This window comes from Helicoverpa armigera, chromosome 6 (assembly GCF_030705265.1).
Source record: "Helicoverpa armigera isolate CAAS_96S chromosome 6, ASM3070526v1, whole genome shotgun sequence".
In the NCBI taxonomy this organism is placed as follows: Eukaryota; Metazoa; Arthropoda; class Insecta; order Lepidoptera; family Noctuidae; genus Helicoverpa; species Helicoverpa armigera.
The window spans coordinates 9,488,767-9,511,792 of record NC_087125.1 but is presented as its reverse complement, the minus strand read 5'-3'; the positions used below and the strand labels follow the sequence as shown (position 1 = coordinate 9,511,792).

At 35.6% G+C, this 23,026-nt stretch overlaps 2 protein-coding genes across 3 annotated transcripts in view; both read right to left on the bottom strand.

Moving 5' to 3' along the window:
* Positions 1-979, bottom strand: part of Ziz (Zizimin) — a 37,467-nt gene extending 36,488 nt beyond the window's left edge. The window contains exon 1 of the mRNA XM_064035367.1: positions 719-979. Coding sequence (XP_063891437.1) covers positions 719-766 — 48 coding nt within the window. The 5' untranslated portion in view covers positions 767-979. The remainder of the gene's footprint in view (positions 1-718) is intronic.
* Positions 980-5,473: 4,494 nt separating this feature from the next.
* LOC110371076 (tyrosine-protein kinase transmembrane receptor Ror) overlaps positions 5,474-23,026 on the bottom strand; it is a 37,187-nt gene continuing 19,634 nt past the window's right edge. Inside the window, exons 2-8 of one of the 2 annotated variants that reach the window (XM_064035208.1) lie at positions 11,060-11,132; positions 9,741-9,884; positions 9,214-9,311; positions 8,353-8,556; positions 7,845-8,001; positions 7,573-7,731; positions 5,474-7,448 (exon numbers count right to left, since the gene is read on the bottom strand). In XM_064035208.1, the coding sequence (XP_063891278.1) occupies positions 6,652-7,448; positions 7,573-7,731; positions 7,845-8,001; positions 8,353-8,556; positions 9,214-9,311; positions 9,741-9,884; positions 11,060-11,132 (1,632 nt within the window). In that variant the 3' untranslated portion in view covers positions 5,474-6,651. Of the gene's footprint in view, positions 7,449-7,572; positions 7,732-7,844; positions 8,056-8,352; positions 8,557-9,213; positions 9,312-9,740; positions 9,885-11,059; positions 11,133-23,026 lie in introns of both variants that reach the window. The other variant, XM_021327165.3, reaches the window with a different exon arrangement.

The following is a 23,026-nucleotide window of genomic DNA, read 5'->3' as shown; positions in this document are numbered from 1 at the left end:
ATCGGAAGGTTATGAAGCAAATTAGTTCATACTTATTTATCGTAATGAGTGTATTTGCAGGGAATTACCGTTAGTATATAGTATTGAAGTTTTATATTTGACTCTGATATTTTTTTGCAGTATCATTTTAGGTGCATTTAAATTAAATTGACTTGATAGACTCAATTTAATACACAAGAAATAATAAGTAGTAATAAAGCAGGTAAAGATAATATATAATAAATTCACAGGATTCTTGACTTCAATTGAGTAAAAAATTTAATGATTAAATCTCATGATTTTTTGGGCATTTCAAAATGTAGATTGTGTTTTAGTTTAGTTATTATGATGCTGTTCCAATATGTTCAGATATGATTGATGCTCAATGTCGTTCTTACGATGTTTACAATATTCACTAGCTAATGTTATGTAAATATTGTATGGCATACAGACTGGAAATGTAATACTTTAATGTTAAAGTGACACTTAAGCCATTAATTTTGTTGTAAATAAAGTTATATTGATGGAACATACTACTCTTTTGGCATAGAATATAGTTGTCTAAGCATGCCATTAGAAATGGTAATGCAAATAGAAAGTGGAAGAAAATTTCTAACTAGAAAAGCTTTACGTTTACCGAATATATACAGGAACGGGGTTGCCTAATTTTTTCAATTGTTTGATCACTAAACATAATTAAATTTGCGTAAAAGCTTCATTTATGTTATTAGCTATTTACCTCATATTCTGCGCCGTTCTTTTTCACCTTAGAATTGACTGGAGGCATGGTGGAACAATTTCTACTTCTTCACACAATATATTCACAAATTCACATTTATTTACTCCAAAAAACCGAAATGTTTACATTTTGGAAAAAATCAATCTTTTCTCATTTAGGAAACGCCGAAAACCGCAATCGCAATGGAGAACGAAGATGCGAAACACCGAACGAACGAACGAAACACAGCGGCGACGTCCGACAAGCGAAAATGACAAATTGACTTTGACAGCCGTTTGCAACCGACAGTGGCGACCTCGACCTCTAAAATTCAACCATAGCCAATATGAGTAGCAGAAATCACTACAAAAAAATCCCTTGTCTCATTTATCTTAAGATTACTTAACCGTCAAATCCGTAGCGGACCCCAATCGGGGTCTGAACATCAATGTCACCGTAAGCTCGGTTACGACCCCAATTGGGGTCTGCGAATCAGTCATATGCTTTCCTAATTATTTACGCTCATATTTATTTTCTTTCCAATCAAACCACATTTGTGAGTACTAAATAAAATAACTAAATAAATTTAAATTATTTTTACGCATTCAAACCTTTCATATTTAGCATCCCGTTAGAAATATACCTTTTTAAAATCCAATCGTAATTACCGGGAATTCTGATCGAACTCGCCATGTTTGTTTACATTAGTTGTTTTTTTAAATTTGAAGACGCATAGACAAGATGGCGACGGTGATAGAAGTTTTGCATCGAATGATCCGATTCGTTAAAATAAAGAATCGATTTAATAATTTTATATTATTTGATATTATAATATTACTAAATTGCACTTTTGTATACTTACCATAATCTGAAAATAAATTAGGAAAAGTAAATTTATTTTGAAAAAAATGCTAGAAAATCAGTGGTAGAAAATACGTTGTAGCCGGAATAAAATAATCTTCGGTTTTAGGGTTTCTGAAGACGGCAAATGAAGACTTATTTATTTCTTCGGGTGTTTATGTGCAGGATTCCTGTAGACCTGCCAAACTTAATGGCGATTCGTTACTTCCAACTTTTTAACTGAGCGGCAAAGCTATTTGACGAGAGCCGTAGTTAGGTGTAGTTATCGCAAAATTTTATGACGATTTTATTGTTTGAAAGGGCAAATAGTTCGCTGTTCATCGAAAGCTGGTCCAAGAAGGAAAGATGGCCGCCGCCGACTTATTTTAACCGACTTCCCAAAAGCGGAGGTTCTCAATTCGACCAATTTTTTCGTATGTTTGTTACGCGATTACTCAGCCATTTATTTATCGATTTTGATGATTCTTTTTTTGTTTGATAGCGTATACTTCCGAGGTGGTCCCATTATCATCAGGTCAGGATCTGATAATGGAACCTTAAGAAATCGAGGGCGACTTTCGAAAGTTGCAGAAATACATAGGTTGAAATCTTATCACTCAGGTGTTTGCCTGGTAGCACTATTCAACAGTGAAGGCTTTGAGCTGACCTGATGATGGAGACCAGTGAAGGTCGAGGGAACTCGACAACTGAATATTTAAACTTTCTCGTGTTTGTGCTTATATTATTCGTATTTACGAGGCCTCTGCAACAGTGAAGGAGATGTAGACGAGAGAAGTTCGGTTGTCGAGTTCCCTCGACCTTCTCTGGTCTCCATCATCAGGTCACCTCCAAACCTTTACTGTTTCATAGTGTTATCAGACATACATCTGAGTGTCAAGTTATAACCTTATCTATGCTTACAATTTTCGAGAGTTGCCCTCGATTTCTCAAGGTTTCCATCATCAGATCCTGGACCTAATAACAAATATGGGGAATATACCCTTTCGACCAAAAACTAACATCCAAATTGAGAACCACCTCCTTTTTGGGATTCGGTTAAAAATATTTGGTGACTTTAAAATCAATCAATCAATATTATTGTTTCTCATCATCAAATAAGTACATTACTTTGGTAGTTACAAATTGCATTATATTTCAGAACACCAGGCTTACCCTCCGCCGAAACAAAAATCTTAGAATTGTTGAGAAATAATATAAGAATAAATTAAAATTCCGTAATAGGTAATAAAAATTCAATTAAAGTTAAAAATTATTACAAATGACGCAACACCAAAATAAATAATACATATAAAAATTTAATGCTAAAAACTTTCATAAAACTTAAATATCTTTTTTCTTAACAACAAAAACAAATTGAACCTATAATTTAAAATTAATAAATAAAATTGAAAAAAGTTGCTATTAAAAAATAGGTATGTATATATAAAATTGGTATTCGATTATTTATAATAAATATCCGATTTAGGTATCGAATGCACACCGCTGATTGAAAAAAAAATACATACTCCATTCCAAAGTCTACTTCTCTTTGATCTTGTAAATTGTTCATTTTTATTGTGTATTTTATGTGCTGATTTTTTAGTTATTGAACATAAATAAGTGCCCGAAATGTATTGCAACGGATTGAAAATGTTATAAATATGACGTTTGTGTTGTGTTTGAGAAAGTGATGCGATTATTTATTGGTAAGTTTTCACCAAATTTGAAATGCCTAACTTTTCGATAGACTTAAAAACACCGTAATTATTATCTTTTTCTGAATTAACTGACCCCATTTGACCTTTGCACGTTGTTGTCAAATAAGTGAGCTCTAAAGTTATAGTTAAAATACTTCTGATCAGGCATTACGGACTTAGAATTCATGTGTTGAAAGTTAGTACAAATTTTTGACTTCCATGTCGCGATTCAAAATATCCCGCCGAATCAACGGTAAAGTCATATGTCAAAATCTTGTCGAGCAGAGGGGTTAAGAAGTGTTAGAATTTTTAGGCAAAACTGGTAGTGTTTTATTAATTGCTTATATCAAATGCATGGCAGAACACTGACTCCTAAGACACAGGATAACCTACTTTAGGAGTCAGGGTTTTAATTTTTTGTGTTGACCTCTAAAAAGGTTGTCTTTTGTGTCAATAAATAAAATTATAAAACTATTATTATTATTAAAATCTCTTAGAAAAAAATTATGACCTCGCGGAACGGGTTTCTGTATATTTCCAAAATACTAGTAAGTAACTAAATTAAATTCTATTTATCTAGAGGCTGTATCTAGAGTAATTTGTAGTATTAATCAGACCTAAAACAGTTAGGCAAAGTGCTACAAGTTTTGGTTATCACAGATATCATAATAAACTGGTAACTCCGAGAAATATACTCCAAGATGTCTGCTTACATTAGTTCCATTGGCCACCGCATGACCATCGCATTCTACTGGCGTGGTAGTCGACAACAGTAACAGCTCTTGCGAAAAAGAAAAACCGTTTTGAATGTATTGTTGCATGTTCTGCTTGCTCGTTAGCAAAAGAAATTGGGAGGTCCTCCTCCAAATTTTATTTAAATTTTATTATGTAAATGAGTGTAAAAGTTTCATAAATTGGAAATTGTGATTTTAGTAGCGTTGGGTATTTCTATGACCATGGCTGTAACACTTGTGTGATTTTCAAAGAAAAAGAAAACCTGAGTAGTCTTTGTACACTTTATTTCCATCATTTTCAAAATATTTACCACACTGATGAATTAAAACATCAATTTATCTATCAGTTACAGAATTGAATTGGCTAGCGTTTGTACGTTTTTATTTTGATAAACAAATAATTTTCTTACATTTTTTATACTTTATTTCTTATATTTATTTAAATTATTTATACAGGTAAAGAAATGCATTAAAATCTGTACATTTTACTCATAGGAGTGTAATAATTTCTATTTTTACCTAGGTATATGTAGGCTTAGGTACCTAGGCTGAAAGTCATAATTCTTGGTTGGTAAGACGATACTTACATAATTACACTGTGGAAATGTTGGCCGGAAAATATTACATGTCAGATCCTTATTTTCGGAAAGTTCGGGTTTGTAACGCTTACCTTCTACATTTACCTAGGTACCTAGGTATACCTTCACATTAATATTGTATCATTTTGTATTTGTTAAAGATTTCTTATCATTCATTAATTTATCATCTTTTATAGTTTAAAATGACTTAGTAAGATCTCGTAAAGGACGATGGGCGTTTTGGTACCCTGTCCAACAGTGTTGATTCTAGTACCATTGCGTAGGTCTTGGCAAGGCGAAAAATTTTTACTATGACGACTAGTCCCAAATCCTTGTCCATTTCGCGTTACATCGACTAATAGAATGTGTAATGTTCATAAATCATCAACGTAGATGTAGTTCTTAAATCTAACTGTATTGAATAAAAAGTGGTAAAGTAACAAAAAAGCAGGAATTCGGCCTTCTTAAAATGTTTGCCTGCCCACTGCTTTAAAAAAAGACTGTGCAAACCTTTGCAGTTCACGCAGAACTAGCTTATGTATTTGATGAAAGTCTTTCAGTATTTATAATCAATTAAGGTTGAAAAGTCAGGAGACGATGTTAACATAGTACATATTACGACTCAATCTTGCTCGTCAAGAGGTGCTGAGATAATGATGAATTTCTTCTTAAAAAAAGATGAATAGAAATGTTTTGAACTTTTGTCAAATCAGATGACGATTGTGTTTCCGTAGTATGACTCCATAGACTATTACAATCTTTAGATTATAATAAAGTGTATCTCAAACAATGTAAGATGTCTGTTAACTGAGTTTAAAATTATTACACTGACGATATATGCCTCTTAATGAATTTGCATATATGGATGACATACTTGTTGCTATGTCGATTCAATTTTTATCGTTATTCGGATCGGACAGCTAATTGAGGCAGGCCCCATAGTTTTTATTATTATTCACGCAAATACCTTTCTAATGATATATCATACGTTACTGTTGGAGCGGGTACCAAATCTCATACAAAGTGCCCATTGTCCTTTATGACCCAGATACCTACAATACGAAGACTTTCCTATAGTTCGAATTTATTTCTTACGGACGGTGCTTAAACAAAATTTTGTTTACGCTGAATTTTAGCATAATCGGTTGTAAAAATGTACAGTTATTTTTTATCATATGCGTTTTACCTATGATAACCCTGGCAAGGATTATAAAAATATTTGTGGTTAATTTTTCTAGGAATTTACCTAATAGGTACAGTGGTTCTCAAATTTTTTATACATTTCAGTTTTTGTCCTGACATATGGTAGGTTCATTTATGACCAATTTAATTTATAGTTTAACTGCTTGTTGGGAGCATAAATAAGAACGATTTACGCTAAATTGAACGTATATCGGAGCATTATATAAACGCTTTGTTAGCTAACAAGGTTTAGAACGTAGTCTAGGACTAGGATAAATGTCTAACTTTATGCACTACTAGCTGTATTGTATAATTCATACATTTTATCAACAGATACAAAGTTCAGTCAATATATACCTACATTTTGCAGTACATAATTATGTGAAAGTCATACCTATCAAGTCTACTATGTAGATTTGTTATAATAATATAACACATACATGGGTAGGTAAAGTTTGGAACACATATTGTACCTTACACAATATTCTTAATTTTAATACATACAAATATTACGGTATAAATTGATCTATCGTCTTATATTTTAGGTACATTTATTTTTGGCATATGGCACACAGATTTATTATGTAGGAATTATGCACTAAAATATCCATTAAATACACAACACGCTATTAAATATCATAGAGATTTACACAGCTACATCAAGTATACGTAGATACTCGTATAGAATATTTTTATTTATTATGAAAAATATCACACTTAGGTAGGTAATTGAGTATTGACTCTACATTATCAAAAGTACATTCCTGGTTTCGAAGTCAACGTCTGAACGTCAAGCTTTAACACTGAAACTGTGAGAATAAGCTGCTCTGTGAACGGAATGTGCGGGTGAGAGCCATAGTCGCGGCGGCAGCCGAGGGCGAGGAGCGCGGCACGTACTGCGATGCCGGCACCAGGGCTGGCTGTCAGGTGTACTCCTCGTCCTCATCCTCCTCCTCACTGGACTCGAATGCGGCCTCCAGGTCAGCGTGATCCTCAGGAGTCGGCAGTGATAGCTTCAAGTAATCGACTGGCAGCTGCTCTTTCGGAATCAAATACCCTGTTGAGTCTTGTGGAGGAGGTGGGGGTCGTGGCAGCCGCATTTGCATAACTTGTCCACCACCTGCAGCTGCATCCTCTAATTTTCTACATATTTCATCAAAACCTATTCTATCGCGAGGATCGGCTTTCCAACATGCGCGCATTAGGTCGCCAGCGAAGCGCGGACAGTCTTCTGGTGGCACAAGCACTATGCCTCGCAAGATCAATTTTGTAGCTCCATCGTTATTCTGGCCATAGAAGGGTTGTTTTCCTCTGCTGTATATCTCCCAGAGTACAACACCGTAGGACCACACGTCTGATTCGTGCGTGAATCGAGCGTACACAATACTCTCTGGCGACATCCAGCGTACCGGCATGGGCCTTTCACCACCCATTTTGTAATAGTCACACGTGTAAACATCTCGTGACATACCAAAGTCCGCTATTTTCACTGTTAGATTAGCGCCGACTAGACAATTCCTGGCTGCGAGATCCCGATGAACAAATCGTCGTGAAGCGAGGTACTGCATACCGCGGGCTATTTGCAGGGCCACGTGTAGCAGAGCTGGCTCATCTAGTAGCGGCCCTGGTCGGCCGCCTCCGCGGGACCCTCTCAGGACACCAGCCAGATCACCCCACTCCATGTATTCGAACACCATCCAGGGACTGGCGTTGATATCATCTGCAAGTATGAATAAATTGTTGAAGAAGGTACGTGGTATTGGGCTTAATATTATTTCATATAGATACATAGTAAAGAAAATAGGTGAGTAATGGTCAAATATATATTTAAATATTAATATTACCTCTGTATACAACTCCAACCAGTGCAAGAATATTTGGATGCCTGAATGCTGACATGATAGAGACTTCTCTCACAAAGTCTTCCTCGGCGTTTCGACCCGCACTTTCCTTAAGAACTTTGATAGCTACTACTTGTTCATCAGCGGTCGTCCTCAGAAGCCCTGAAGCAAGAAGTGATGAAAGAAGATTTAATTTCTATGAATCTCCATCTAATGATGGCTCATTAATACATGATATTCAACGCAAGTGTATTGTAACGGTCTATCAACATTACCTTTATGGACTTTGCCAAAGCATCCTTCTCCGACTTCTTCAAGGAATGTGAGGGCGTTCCTATCCAAGAGTTGGACTTGCGACTTGTTGGTGTCATCAGCGTCCATAGCTCCTGGGGTCCCCGGCACTGGGACGTTGCCAGCCCCGTACACTCCGTACTGCGGGTTCGTTATATACCTTTCAGCAAGCAGAGGCTCTCCCGGTCGCACACGCTATAACAAACCAAGCTGATAAATATTTGCATCTAATTGGAATAATGTGTGCAACAGGAATGTGAGGGAAATCAAGCAATTGGAAAGCGATATGCGCTATTTTCGCCAAAACCATGCATGTTGATATGGCTTAACCACTGGCTTACTCCCCAACTATGAGATGAGATAGAAAAAGGGACCGAAAAAAAATTATGTGTAAACCGAAAATGATTCTCCCTTTCTAGTTAGTCATAAGTCATTGGCTATAACCATATTGTAAATCATATTCTGTCACTACATTTGCAATCTCATACTTACAGGTTGTGTTTTCCCGTCCACACGACACATTCGTTTTTTGAAGTATAGCAGCATAATGGCGACTATTAGTATTAGCGTTACGGCCCCGGATACTGTGATAGCTATTAGGGTTCCTACACCAGCTGTCATGCCCGTCTCTATTAACGAGCCGTTCCCAGTAGTTGATTCTGCGAAGATCTCGGCACTCGATAAGGATTTTGATACCTGGAAAGTAATAAACAGACATGTTGCATCAACTGTATCTACAACAAGGAAGAAAACTCAAGATTTATAAGCGAAAGCGATAAACTGTTAAGATACGTCGTAAATTATAATTTTAATAGTTCTGATGTTGAGACAAGTTATTGGGAAACAATAATAAAAGTACGTAATCAAAGTACCTACTCTCACAATTTGGGTGACATCGGCTACGTTATCACGGCTGACCTATCATGAATATTTATCAGTTACTTACTATGGAAAAACACTGATTTCATTTTCCATATTTTAGCGTGCCTGATGAAAATCAATACTTTCATTGATAAAGTTCGTTGCTTGTTGCTTTCATTTGCTGAATTTCAATATACAACCGGACTAGTATATGGTAATCTGCGATACAACCTACATCATGCTTTTTAGGACGGATTATGATATGAAAGTACGTATCTACAAGAGGTCAGATAGGTACACCGCGTAGGCAGACAGTACCCACACGAGATAAATTGTTTTAAATGCAATGCGTGTTGCATCAAACGAGGTTCCATTACACTTTTCATAAACATTATCTCTAAGCTAATATTTTTTAATCAAGCTTGCAATCTGTGCAGTAGGACAGCGTGATAAGGCGATAAAAGGGGTTTTAATTAAGACGGATGGTCTCACTTGTGCGGTGGGCGGAGACGGCGCGTATCGGCTGTCAGCGGAGGCGTTTGACGTTCTCGGTGGGATCACGTTGTATATGGGCTTCAGAGTCACGGGAACTGGAATAAATGAATACAATTTACTGTTATACCTTCACTGACACAATTACAAGATGGATATGCTGGCAGCCTTAACGATATTGCAATGCTTCACCTAGTTTCCACAAGCGAAACGTCTAGTTGGAAGTCATTTAGTTGCTTCGAGCCTAATTAATAGTTTATTACATTGCATGCTGGAATTTCGTTCAATTAAAGATAATTAAAACATTCACTTTGATACATTTGTGGGTTATCCCTAGTACATTATAAAGTACCCAATTAAATGAAATTTGCAAAAAAAGTCGAACATCACTGAATCTGAATGTGCGATTAAAAATACTATTAAATCAAAGAATCATAAACAAAACAACGGAACAAAAGTTCAATAAACTTCAAAACAAATTACGATCAATCAAGCATTGTAGGAGCTAAAAATAAACGCAAGATCACCTGTGCTTCTGGGGCATTTGAAGTCTTCGGTGACCGGCAAACCGTTGGAAGTGCAGCGGCAAAAGTGCATGGTACTGTTGTATGGCATGCATGCCGCCTCCTTGCCGCATGACTGCAGGCCGCAAGTGCCCGGGATATATATCGCTGTAAACATAAATCTTTGTTGGTTTCCTGAACTTTTTTAACTTGACCTACTTTTCAGATATGGAGGAGATTCGAGGTAATTATCATTAATTTTTATTATATCCATTCCTATAGGCAGATGCAGTCATTTTGTTCTCTATGGTAGATACATGCTATTGCTATGTAGATAGGTATTAAGCTATGGTCCTTGACGCTTTTTTTAATAATAGACAAGACAATACGTTAAGCACTGATTTGTAATTAAAGTCGTTAATTTGAATTGAGCATGGCTAATAGAAATTCACGCCAAATGCTGTCCCACGATACTTGCAATTTAAATCCTACTCGTTTAAATTGTAAAGTTACTTAAATTAAATGTTTTCTCTTATTCGTAAACTGTGTAACTGGTCAATTAAAACTATTTATAGTTCGTGAATATTAATTTTGGGGAAATATATCTTCCTCAGTAGTGGTTAACTAGGTATTGTGGAATGAGGTAAACGTACAATTTATCAATAAGTAAGGTACCTTTAAGAGTTTCACAGTGAGAAGGTTTAGAGAGAGCTATTTTTAAAGTATTCCTTGTTGATGAATGGTTTTGCAAAGATTTAATAAGATAAAACATGTAAATCGCCTGTCTACCACTAAATGGCTACTACAGACAGACCTTTCTATTAAACGCGAATGGTTTGACATACTACTACATTATCATTTATGCTTGCCAAGTTGATTGATTAATCACAGCACAGCGTTAAATACTGGTCTTAAGTTTTCTGATCAACTTGAGTGATATAAATAAGTATTTAAATAAATAAACTGTAAATTACAGGTCCGTTGGTTTATTGGTTGAATGTAACGGAATAATTGTATGGCCTAGTCTTTAGAGATGTTTACTCCAGGCGCGGTTCAGATAGACGGCAGCTTAATAATTGACCAGCGAGCTCAAGGGCTGTCAGGCTTGAAGAGTTGTTTGAAAGAATTTCTATGCAAATCAAAACTGAAATTGAAGGAACACACGTCTTGCAACAATTGGAGTTAGTTTCCCACTTTGCCCTAAGAGACGGAAAATTTTGATGAAACTGTTAATACCTGTTGTGTTGTTAATACCTGAGAACAATTAATCTTGAAGGAGTACCTATTTAAGTGGTTCAATAATAGTTGAATAGTTTACTGTAAACAATGGACAAGATATTTACTTGGCGGGGTTGTTTCCGGCCTGGCCTCCTCTCGTGCGACCCTCGCTAACTTTTCAGCGTAGTCCCGTAGCCGCTGAAACAATACATTAATTACATTATTAAGTTGTAAATATTGAAGTATGTATATGAGTAAATATTTGTTAATGTGGTTAACAAATAGTTTAGGTACCTACTTATAAATCATTAGCTTTGATATTAAGTAGATGTCGACCTAATCATAGGCCAATCAGTAAGTATTATGTTTGTTTCATAGTTTGTCGTCCTGCTTTGTGTGTGCAAATTAGAGGTGTGGCAATATCCGGCTAATAGCACTGAACCGCGCCCATTTAATTACAGGAGTTTCAATCATGTCTAAAAGCACCCTTCATACCCAATTGATTGGAATCAATCAAAACGCATTTTCATATTAATTGGTTTCGATAGAAAGACCAGATTCTGACGGTCTGGCGCCGTCTAAAGCCACTTGTTGAACTGAATATCCATACATATCCATCACAAATCACTATCTTGTTACGTAAATTATGCAACAGAGTAACAAACACTGTACAATAACAATGGAATTCTAAAAACACAGTTACAAACATGGATTCTTGGATCTCTAGCAACAAGTTGGTAATGTCAATCAGCTCATAATTAAACAATTAACGTAAATTAGAATGCGTTTTCACGTTAATTGGCTAACGCGCAGAATGCATAAGCCATTCATTACCATCGGGATGCATTCATACCCTGGTCATGGTAATCGAGCCACGATCTCGCATTGACTTGAGATCGATCTGGTAGTCGTTCCCATTTACAGCCACAAGAGCTTCAAGATTTACGGGAGCTTTGCAATTAAAATTAGATGTATTACGAACTCCTACAGCATTATAAGTATATAATAAAAATATAAGACGATTGGGCTGTGTTATGTTATCTGTGGAACGTTTGAGATGCTCGACGCGGAGTTATTTTGGCCACGTTATCGTGGAGAGTGGCTGCACTCCGCCTTGCCCTCGGGTTACGATAAATCAATAATATCGTGTACCTAAGTGAATTATCGATATTTTACATTTTATGCCTATTTGTTATCGTTAATAGGAACGAACTTAACGATCGCACTGCGCAATTACCTCTAGGCTAGGCTGTTTGTCTGCCTCGTGGAGTAATCATGCACTCCTTCAATGGCAGATACTTTAGGAATCAGTTATTTGACATACTCCGCTTTATTGCATGGAAATAAATCTCGAGGGAATTCTAAGTGCTGCACTTAATATGGACAAGCTATTTATATTTATTCCAATAGCCAATTATAATGACGATGTAAGTGATTTGTTTTGATTAACATTACATCTGATAATTGAGGATAGCCCTGTTTATTATGAATATTTAGCTAGAGATAACTGCTAAGTTGGTATTTAAACGTTCCAGATTTCATTTTAACATAGATACCTACTACACAGACTAAGTTAATAATGCAATTTTGTAACCAAGAGCTTAAATGTCAAAATAAGATTTTTAAAATAACTTATTCGAAAAAAAAAACAAAAGTGAAAGAATGTCCAGAGCTTAAGAGGTTTCATTTTTTTTTTCACAGAGTCAAGTTAAAATAAATTGCGGTTACGAAGGAAAACATTTACTTATTTTTTACTAGTTATTCATGGAGTTCTAGTTTAAAGAAACTGAAGTATATCTACTTGTTTCTTTAGGATATGAAAAATTCATAACAAAAACAGGCACATTAAAACAGAGTTTATGAATTAAAAGTAAAATAATTTTACTACCTATTTATTTGCTAAAATCGCTACTTCCCGTTGCCTATAGAACTCGAGAACAAGTCTTAATCTAACAATTATTTTATTGACTTATTACGCTATGGAATACTTGCAGCTATTTAAAACTTAACAATAGAAATAATTCATAGACGACAGAGAGCCAATTAGAAGTCCTCGCTTATTTATATACTCATTATAAACAATATTTTATTTTGTAGTAAACAGCTAGCAGCTCACTGATAAGGATTCGTAATGAGCCGATATTTTCTTTATTTACACGTACCTCTATGATAAAACTAACGTTATAATTACTTATGAATATGAATTACCTACCTAGTTTCTTCTGGGTACGAGTGAACAAGCAAGAATCAAAATACCAAAACAATTAACTTAGTAAGGCCACGTGTCCTGGGCCCCGATTCTCCTAAGTTAATAATGTCAAAATCGAATAGAAATCGAATCGCAATATGATCGTAATAGCAGTTTTAACCATATCGGGCATTTTGCTACTAATAAAAGACCAATCGTATTCGATTGACATTTGATTGGTGTGCGATTGGTCTGCTATTTTGATGATTTTGGTCTATACGGTAGTTTGCTGTACAATCATTTTGCAATCGTAAATCATTTGCAGACAAAATGATTCATTATTGAATAACAGAAAAGGATAAAAACGTTTATTTCAAAGAAAAAATAGAGGAATGCCACATACGCTTCAATCGTAATCGAGTCGGGATTGGATCTCAGTCGAATCGAGTCGAACGTCAATCGAATGGCGCTTAAGTAAAATTAGGAGAATCGAGCCCCTGATCGTATGAATGACAGCACATGCAATACGATCACAAACAAAGCAAATTGAAAATTTAATCATGTTTGTTTTCATAAATCTCATTAACCATTTCGAATTAGGTACCTAGGTACCTCTCCAAATCCCGTACAGACTGTCTAGTTAGGTTTTACCTGACACTAGACAAGCATTGTCTTTGATAAACAGTCAAAAGCTTGGATGGGTGGAGTTATATCACATGAGTATTAATAATTAAGCTAAATAAAGCTGTTATAATACTAGCTGGTTTACTGTGCTTTCACCCGCGTCCGGAACTTCTTTCCGTAGGTCCCCGGACAAAATGTTGCCTATGTTACTCGGGAGAAGCGTAGCTGTGACTATATATTTTTTGGTTTAATTTCGAAGACTTTAGGCTACTGACAAAAAAAGCAGTATCGTGGAAAGTATCAACTCTCGTTCTAGCAGATACCCATTAACTAAAGATATCTACTATTTTAAACTTTTATTATAATGACCCACACGGATTAAGTTACACGATTCCAATTCATATTGCCCATGTCGTTTTATTCAAACGTCGTGTTAACAATCAATAACTTACATAATTTCCTAAATCGAAACATTGTTTCGCCCATTATTTATTTGGTTGTAGTTTTCACATCTACATATTACAAGATCTGTACACAAAACATACCACACGACAGTGTAGCAAGCCGGGCTAATATGTTTCATAAATTACCATACTTATCTTAGATTGGAAAACATTCTACTATCTACCTAGATTTGCTGTGCATTTGTAAGTCTTGTAACAGATAAAACAATGCGTTATAAGATCCGATAAGAGACACTTGCATATTCAGCTTTTTATTCATAGATGCTGTCATGCGAATAACAAGATTAAGTAGGTAAAGCAGAATTGATGCAAATGTAATCAATACACATAGCTTTTTAAATAGATTGCCACTATTCTTAAACCTCGAGCTTATTTTTATCAGACTTTCGTTATAACGTATTTATTATATTAATAGTGATTTACTGCAGTAATTTTTAAAGTTCGTTGCTTAATAAAGACTAATTGTTCTCATAAACCCACATATTCATTCATCTTTCACAGTTGTACCAGCGATGCGTTAATATGGATTTACGATCAACAATTTGTTTAGTGCATAGTTTATAACAATAACCATTAAGTGTGTTGTACATGGCCGTTGCACAAGCTGTGGACACAAGTTCGTTGTAGTTTTGTAACTTGACGTCTTACTAAGAAGGTTTTAACTAAGTTTCATAATCATGTAACGTTCCATCACGTAGTTTCAAAAGGCGTGGGGGTGCATTACTGTTGACAGAAGGCAACGGATGCTTAAGCGAGACTTCAAGTTTATGTGTCGTTAAATACCAGTAATCGCGACAAAACAATAAATTAGTTGATTAAGTACGAATTGGTAATAATATAATTATAATTCAGGTACACTTATGTTACACGTAGGTGTACGAATAGTTTAGCTTTTATAATAAAGTTCTAATCAAAGTACTTACGATAGCGTTATAATGTGACATGTAATTGTAAAGTCAAATGTATTAAAATCTAGGTTCATGTTTGTGACGAAATCTGTTTAATTTAGGTATCTTTATTAGGTAGATATTTTATTGTACCGTAAATAACATTAGTAGGTAAATTATTATATTTATTATTAAAGCATATATACCTACAATTTGGAATAACTTCCGAGAATCTTGTTATGTCGAAAGCGTTAAGTTACTTCCAAATAACACTATGATCTCAATTCAACGAACAAAATAATATTAAAACTTTACCTAACGGTAACCTTAAAAACAAGGTTTATTGATAAGATAAAAGCTACTGTTTAAACTGAAACAAAAAGCTTCAACTTACCTTACTCGCCTAAAAGTTTTTTCTGCGCGAGTAACTCACGAGAAACAAGTGAAGCTTATATAGCGTGTTAAAAAGAAAAAAACCGGCCAAGTGCGAGTCAAAAATGAGCAAAAAATCACGTTTGTTGTGTGGGAGCCCCCCAACATATTTATTGTATTCTAGTTTTCAGTATTTGTTGATATAGCGGCAACAGAAATACATCATCTGTGAAAATTTCAACTCTCTAACTATCATAGTTCATGAGATACGGCCTGGTGACAGACAGACGGATGAACGGACGGACAGAGGAGCGTTTTACCCTTTGGGTACGGAACCCTAAAAATAAGTAAACTACGGAGTTCGGATTAAATAGTTTGATCATGACAATAAAATCACAATGGCTTGTTGAACATTTCTGACCTAAATATTTTGTGGCTTCGAATCCCAGAGCTGAAAATTATTGCTTTCACAGATTCCCGTGTTCGTGAGAATATTCAAGCTCCTATTATTTCCGTCTTTAGAATGTTTTGACACGGTCGATTCACGAGGTGTTTTAGACATCCATCGTTTTAAATTTGTAACCGTAGAAGGTCTTGAATTCCTTCAATATTTATGATGATTAACCCATTAGAGGTCAAACAAAAAGTACTTATATTATTTTGGAATTTTCTTTATTTTCATATAGAATTGGGAACAGAAAAACACAAAATACAAGAAAAATGTGAAAATTCGTAGTTTTCATGAAATTACAGGGGTGTACTCAACTGAGTACAATGACCTCCTGTGTATAAAGATGTTCGAATAATAATTTTTCGACACAAAGTGTTTTTAGATACGTCATACTCTGCCAAAGAACTCTCGAATGACAAGTTACACGTCGTAGCTGTTTTTCTATTTTGACGGGATAGTGTTCAACTCCAACTTGATGAAGGCCATCGACTATTGATGCAGCATGGCGCGATTTTATTCGTTCGTTGTATCAGCCGAAAGAGGCCCACAGCTGGACAAAGGCCTCCCCTCACGTTTACCACATTGCTCGATAGATAGATAGATATATTCTTTATTATGCACACCAATTAAAAAAATAACAAGAACAAACAAAAATTTTGAAGTCGGTGACACAATGGGCGGTCTTATCGCTAAAAGCGATCTCTTACAGACAACCTTTGGATGGATTGTAAAAAAAAAAAAGGACATAACCATATCTCTCGATCTTCAGCAACCCGCATCCAGTGCTTCCCGATGACCCTGGCCAGATCTTTCGTTCTTCTAGTCGAGGGCCTGCCCATGCTGCGCCTTCCATGTTGTGGTTTCCACTAAAGAACAGCCCCATCGGCCATCTGTTCTGCAAGCTACATGCCTTACCCATTACCACTTCAGCTTTGCAATTCTTCGGGCCAAGTCGGACTTTGGTTCTTCTGCGGATCTCCTCATTTCAATCTCGCAGAGAAACTCCTGGCATAGCCTCTCGTTGCTCTTTTTTTTGAGACTGAGACTTTGAGCTTCCTCTCGAGACTCATAGTTTACCGGCGACTATTATTGGTTCACCTTGGCGAAAATGATATCGTGCGATATGACTGCGAAACTCCATAGAACTACTATTACTCCTTGCATAAAAAGGCCACGCATTAGCAAATGCCATGTACAGTACAGCAATTCTGTCCAGTGAGACAGACTGGTAGAGTTCATCCTCACGTCCCATATTGTTGTTTCTTTGGAATAGCCCGATATCGCTATGGCTACCTTCTCCTTCTTTATTCACACCACACCATTACACCATCTTTTGATTGTCCTCTGTGGTTCAATAGTGTCATAGTTGATTGCCATGGTATCCAGATGATATCAATAGTACCAGCTACGTCTCACGGTTGTCGATATGCTGCTGTATCCTTATTAGGACTCTCCTCTTCATCAGGCAATGCACACGTGTACAATATAAAACGGCTTCAATAACTTCTTCGAACCCCTTAGTAGCTTTTTATTCAGGAAAATGTTGCTTCTACACAGTAAGGAATTTGAAAAAATAATAGTTATTTTACTTACCTATGTTGTCATTGTACTCAATCGAGTACAGTCGTTTTTATATGAACCTAGTTTCATTTGAGGTACGAATTACTAATTATATTGTTATTTATATATTTCTTTGATATGTATTTTGAAATAATCTTACGAAAAAAACAACTAAAAAGTAGCAATAATAAAAAAAAAAACTAAAAATGACAACATACCTCAACAACATTTCAGAAGCACAACTTCAACTGGATTTTTTTGTGAAAAAAAATCACGCTACGCACATAATATTTTTCATATAATAAAAGGGTGTTATAATCAAGTAAAATAATAAGGTTAACTACATTAACTTTACGAGATCTGTTATTTACACTTAGGAATATGACTGTACTCAATCGAGTACAGTGACTTCTAATGGGTTAAGTAGCTGACTTCTGTGTTAATGAATCGGTAGACAGTTTATTGTTTGCTGTATTGTTATATTGAGATATAGCTATAGAGCGTGTGCTTAAATTGTTTGTAAATAATTTGGTAACTTATATTTTAACTTTGGTATACATATTAGGTACTTAGGCACCTAATATAATCTATTAAAATGGCAAAGAGGAGACTACTAGATACTTAAGTAGCTTAATAGATACCGTTTGGGAAATCAGTAATAAAGTAATTAAGCAACTTATTTAATTATGGAACTGAGTACTTAGATATTGGATAGGTATAGCATAATAAAAGGTACTGAGTGTAAGAAAGATAGAAGTTTTCGTGAATTGAATATCTTTTTTATAAGTTAACATTGAATGCAACTTTTCTAAGTTTGTATGTACTTTCTAAGTAATACTTGGACACCAATGGCTGATAAAAAGGTGAAGGAAAACATCTTGAGGAAACCTGGACTATACAGTCCGAAATCACCAACCCGCATTGAGCAAGCGTGGTGATTAATGCTCAATCCTTCTCCGTGTGAGAGGAAGCATGTGCCCAGCAGTGGGACGATAAAAAGGCTGTAACAGTAACAGCAGTAACAGTAAGTTAACATTGAATATGTTTGCGTACTTTTGTTTTGCCACCAAATTGTTATTCTGGAAGAAAAGTTCCGCCCGTTTCCCTAAACTACTCCTTAGGTTGCGGTTTCCTTAATACATAAATCTAATGTGTGAACAGAGCCTTATTTTCTGGGCACTCCCAGTCACTTCCAGCTCATTCACTTACCCACTTGTGGTCATTTACCGCAAAAATATAGACAATATTTTACATCAGCTATATCGATGCCTCACGGCTATTATTATCTCGCGATCGTGTTGCTTTTCAATGTTTAAACAAGAATGAGAAATTTTGAAATGTCAAAACGATAAAACGTTCTTTATTGAGCTATTTATTTATCGATAAACACGAAATCACGCGCCGGCGCAGTCAATTTTACGTGTGCCCTTAACAATAATATTCATTACCGGACAATGTAAGCAATGGTTACAGAACAGTCATGGCGCAGTAGATTAACAATACAAATTCGGAGCTTTTGAAGTTGATGAGGCAGCATTTATTAGAAAAGAAATCGATTCTGTATCGACTATTCAATTATTCGATTCTTGAACCCTATCGAAGTCTACTTCTACAATAATAAGCAAACGCTCACCGAATGACACGAATGTTTGCTTTCATAATTTTTCCGGAGTCACGCGATAGAACGCCAAATAATTTCGTAGGACTTCTGTCTTCCAAATCACTGCTCAGTTTGTTAGTGGACCAAGCACCCACGTGACAGTTTCGTTGATAGATTACGGTATAAATAACCGTCGGACAAGTCGTAGCTTAAAGCCATGCTCGACTCGTCCCGCTGATGGCAAAACAATACAACAAATTACTAACACTATTGTTAACTTCTTACCTCACCTACACCTACGTACGGTTTGCTATGTAGGCGCTAAACGCGTTCGAATTTCGAATTTAAACTATTGTTTCTTTGGAATTGAGTTACGTTTAAAAATAAGTCTTATATGAAAAAATTAAGTGTCTATGGTGTAATATTTCTTAAAAGAAATGATGATAAGATTAAGATTAGGTACCTTTTCAAAGTTTAAAATAATATAGAGGTACTTTAATTAATGTTTTTCTCTAGAAGATATAATTAAAATTAAATAAACCAAGTTGGGACGACGAAAAAGTTAAGATAACGACCCTTTGATTGAGGATCAAAGATATTCTAGAACATCAGCACAAGGGCCATATGTGTGGATTTCCGTCCATTCCAATTACACAGAGCGTCATCCAAACAAATTGGCCAATCGTCAGAAAAACACAATGATCCTTTTAATGTCATTCTCACAATCCTTTAATACTTCGTCGCATAAGCAGACCATGTAGATATTCTTGCTCTTAATTAAACAAACGGCTTTTTCTTAATTCCATGACGTCAAAAAAAAGGATGTCCGATCATTCTGGAAATAGTTTATGTTATTGTTCCACAGCTGTCGACGGAGGAAGGATCCTTTACTAAAAATAAATTTATTCATAGGAAATAAAACAATTACTTTTATGTTTAGGTATCGTAGAGTCAGAAGAGGTACAAAAGAATCTTTGTTCTATTTATTCATAGTTCAAATGAAATTGGAAAATATTTATGCGATATCAAAGCGGCTTCAAAGAGATTCGTTTGGAAATAAATACTTAGGAACGGCCTATGTTCAGAAGTGCGCGTTATGACTTAAGTCACGTTAAGACAATGGTAATGATATGAAGGGAAGGAAATTCAGCTTTTTCAAATAAATGGGTTACTGTTTTTGGAACAAAAGAAGTAGTACGATTAGGGGAGGAGACGGCGAACCGTCTGCGTACACCTGGCAGAGCAGGCGCACGCGATCATTAAAAATGTTTATTTAAAAATCCGACCGCTTAACGCCGGCCGTCAGTCCACAAAAGTGAACCATTTCGGTTGAAGACCAACGTGTTTATTATGACGTTATACAATTAATGTTTGGCCGTGTAATCTGTAAACACATTGTGATGTGTAGGATTACTGCACACTAAAGTCGTCCATTGTCGGAGTTGTCTTCAATATTTAGTAGTTATAGTTATTGATACTGTGTTAACTTTGTTAAAAAATACAGGTTAATTTTAAGGTGATGACGTGGATAAAGCACTCTAGAACATATCGCATCAACAAACTATACCAAAGATAGAACGCTTGAACTTGTGTGCAATTTCGAAAAAGAATTTGCTTGTCAACCATAAATCATAGAGTTTAGAGTTCGCGTAGGTGAATACACATACTGCATAACCATTTCCAATGTCTACAAACGGTCTGTCTATTTTCCTAATGTGTCGGCGCAACCCGGCCTCTTCACCGATTGGATGGTGCTTTTTAACAAAACAAGACTCTTCTCGAAACATCAACAACATATCAATGAACGCATTACCAGATATAAACGAAAACAAAGCTTTTTATTTTATTTATTTGTGTTATTATAACGCAACAGAATTTGATTACGTTAGAAAAATTCCAAGGATAATTTTTATTTAGAGTGCTAAGGGGCGTTACGCAATAAAAATATTGCCTTGTCAAAATAATCTTTGTAAACTATGAGGCTCTTCGAGGAATAAATGAACGCCATACGTTTTTGTTATCTGTTGTAGAGTAGCCTAAGGGACTGACTTGTGAGTGTACACAACGGACGGTCGGCGACTGAAAATGTCGTAATAGAAAAGTTCATTAGGCTCGCGCTGCGGCTGCGACGTATAATCCTGAAATGTTTACTCAGCAATAAAGGCGCCTAAAGCGCACTAAACTATGACATAAAAAGTTTAAAAAGCTCTCAGTAGATCAAACAAGATGAGTGGTGTCGGTCGACAGACGGCGCGGTGTTGGGTTACAGCCGCCGGGTCACATTTGTCCTAAATAATAAACACCAGATTGGTGTCAAAAAGAACACTTTTTATGACACCATCAGCCCGTAAACCCTCAATCGTGTGTTTATTTTTTATAAATCTTCCGCGAAGGTCGGCTGGACTTTGATCAGCCGAACATAATTTGATCTCTCGGTAGGACACAACCATAGATATAATATTACTAAACAAGATTGCGCACGCTCAAAATATATATTTACGAAAATGAACTCTATTCTAACGCAATAAGGTACTAAATTGGTTGCATAATACACAGAGGTAAATCCGAGCCGAGAGGGATAGTTCGAACGGAGGCTGTTTGTCTCTTTCTAACACCTTGCCAGCATAAAAAAATGTTGTGATCAAAAGTTTTGTCTTCCCAAAAAACAATTGAATCACTTATATTTTTATCTTATTTTAACAATTGTAAGTCAACAAATTAGTAACAATCGCATTAATTTATTCGTATTTATTATTAAAACATAAACAACATAAATTTTTATTTTACTTTTTTTTATTTTCTAGCGGTAACCCTGAACATTCTTGGCGCGTAATCAGCATTTAAAATTTTGTTTATATTTTTTTATATTAAATCAATTTAAACTATTAAAATGTGAAAAAGTGTTGCGTTTCTACTTGCAAAAGTGAATCCTGTGGTGATTGCAATATATCGTTCCACAGGTTAGCTAATAATAACATTTTCGTAAACCAAACAACTAGGGTGCCCATGAATTCTTGTAACGAGTCAAAATATGGGTGATGGATTTTAAAACTGTTGTACTATTGTTATAGCTTCCCAAAAAATTAAGAAAGGCGACATAAATGGCTCAGCAGTCTATATATGAAGTAGAAATACAAAAAAAACAGTCTTCACTTCGAATCTTCCTGCTTTTATACTGCTAATTTCGGCTAATTATTAAAAGCCTTTATTAGTATCTTAAGGTCACAAACTGCGTAAGTTAAAACTTCAATACTAATCTGTGTTTAATAATCTTAGCAAATTCGTATTTGTCTCACATAGCTTAATCTCCTAGTCACCCTATTAGAAAGGGACAGACAGCCTCCGTACTAACTGTTTCACTCGGCTCGTTTTTTGGGTTTATATGCGCAGTCCTGTTTACTAATATTATGTCTATGGACACAACATACGATGACATTAAGACGTAATGAGATGCAATTTTTAAGACAATCTTATATTGTGTCCTCAGAATGAAGTGAAGTTCTAGTTTGAAGTAAAGTGCAATATTTTCATCAGATTTGTTTATTCTGCGGTTTATAAGCGGTTAACCTAATCAAAGCTAGGTCAGGCGTGTCTAAAATAGACGGACAGTTCTATCAGTACTTCGAGAACGATTGCCATAATGGTGGTGCATATAATGTATAATTCACTATAATCCCTGCACTGTAGGCAGTAATGAGCCATCGTAAATCAGCGAAAAGGTAATTCAATAGCAATGACTGCTCATATGAAGAGAAAACTGCACGAGTATCCACGCTTACTTATAAGGGTTCTGCTTTCTCGCCTTTCGAGTGAAAGCATTGAATTCGTGATGATGCACAGGAATGCAATCTCCAATGCTTTCAGAAGAGTTTCCTAAAAAAACATGAAGCGAAGTGCTTTGGTCGGGTGTCAGTAGGACCACAAAATAAACGTCACTCACAGACTG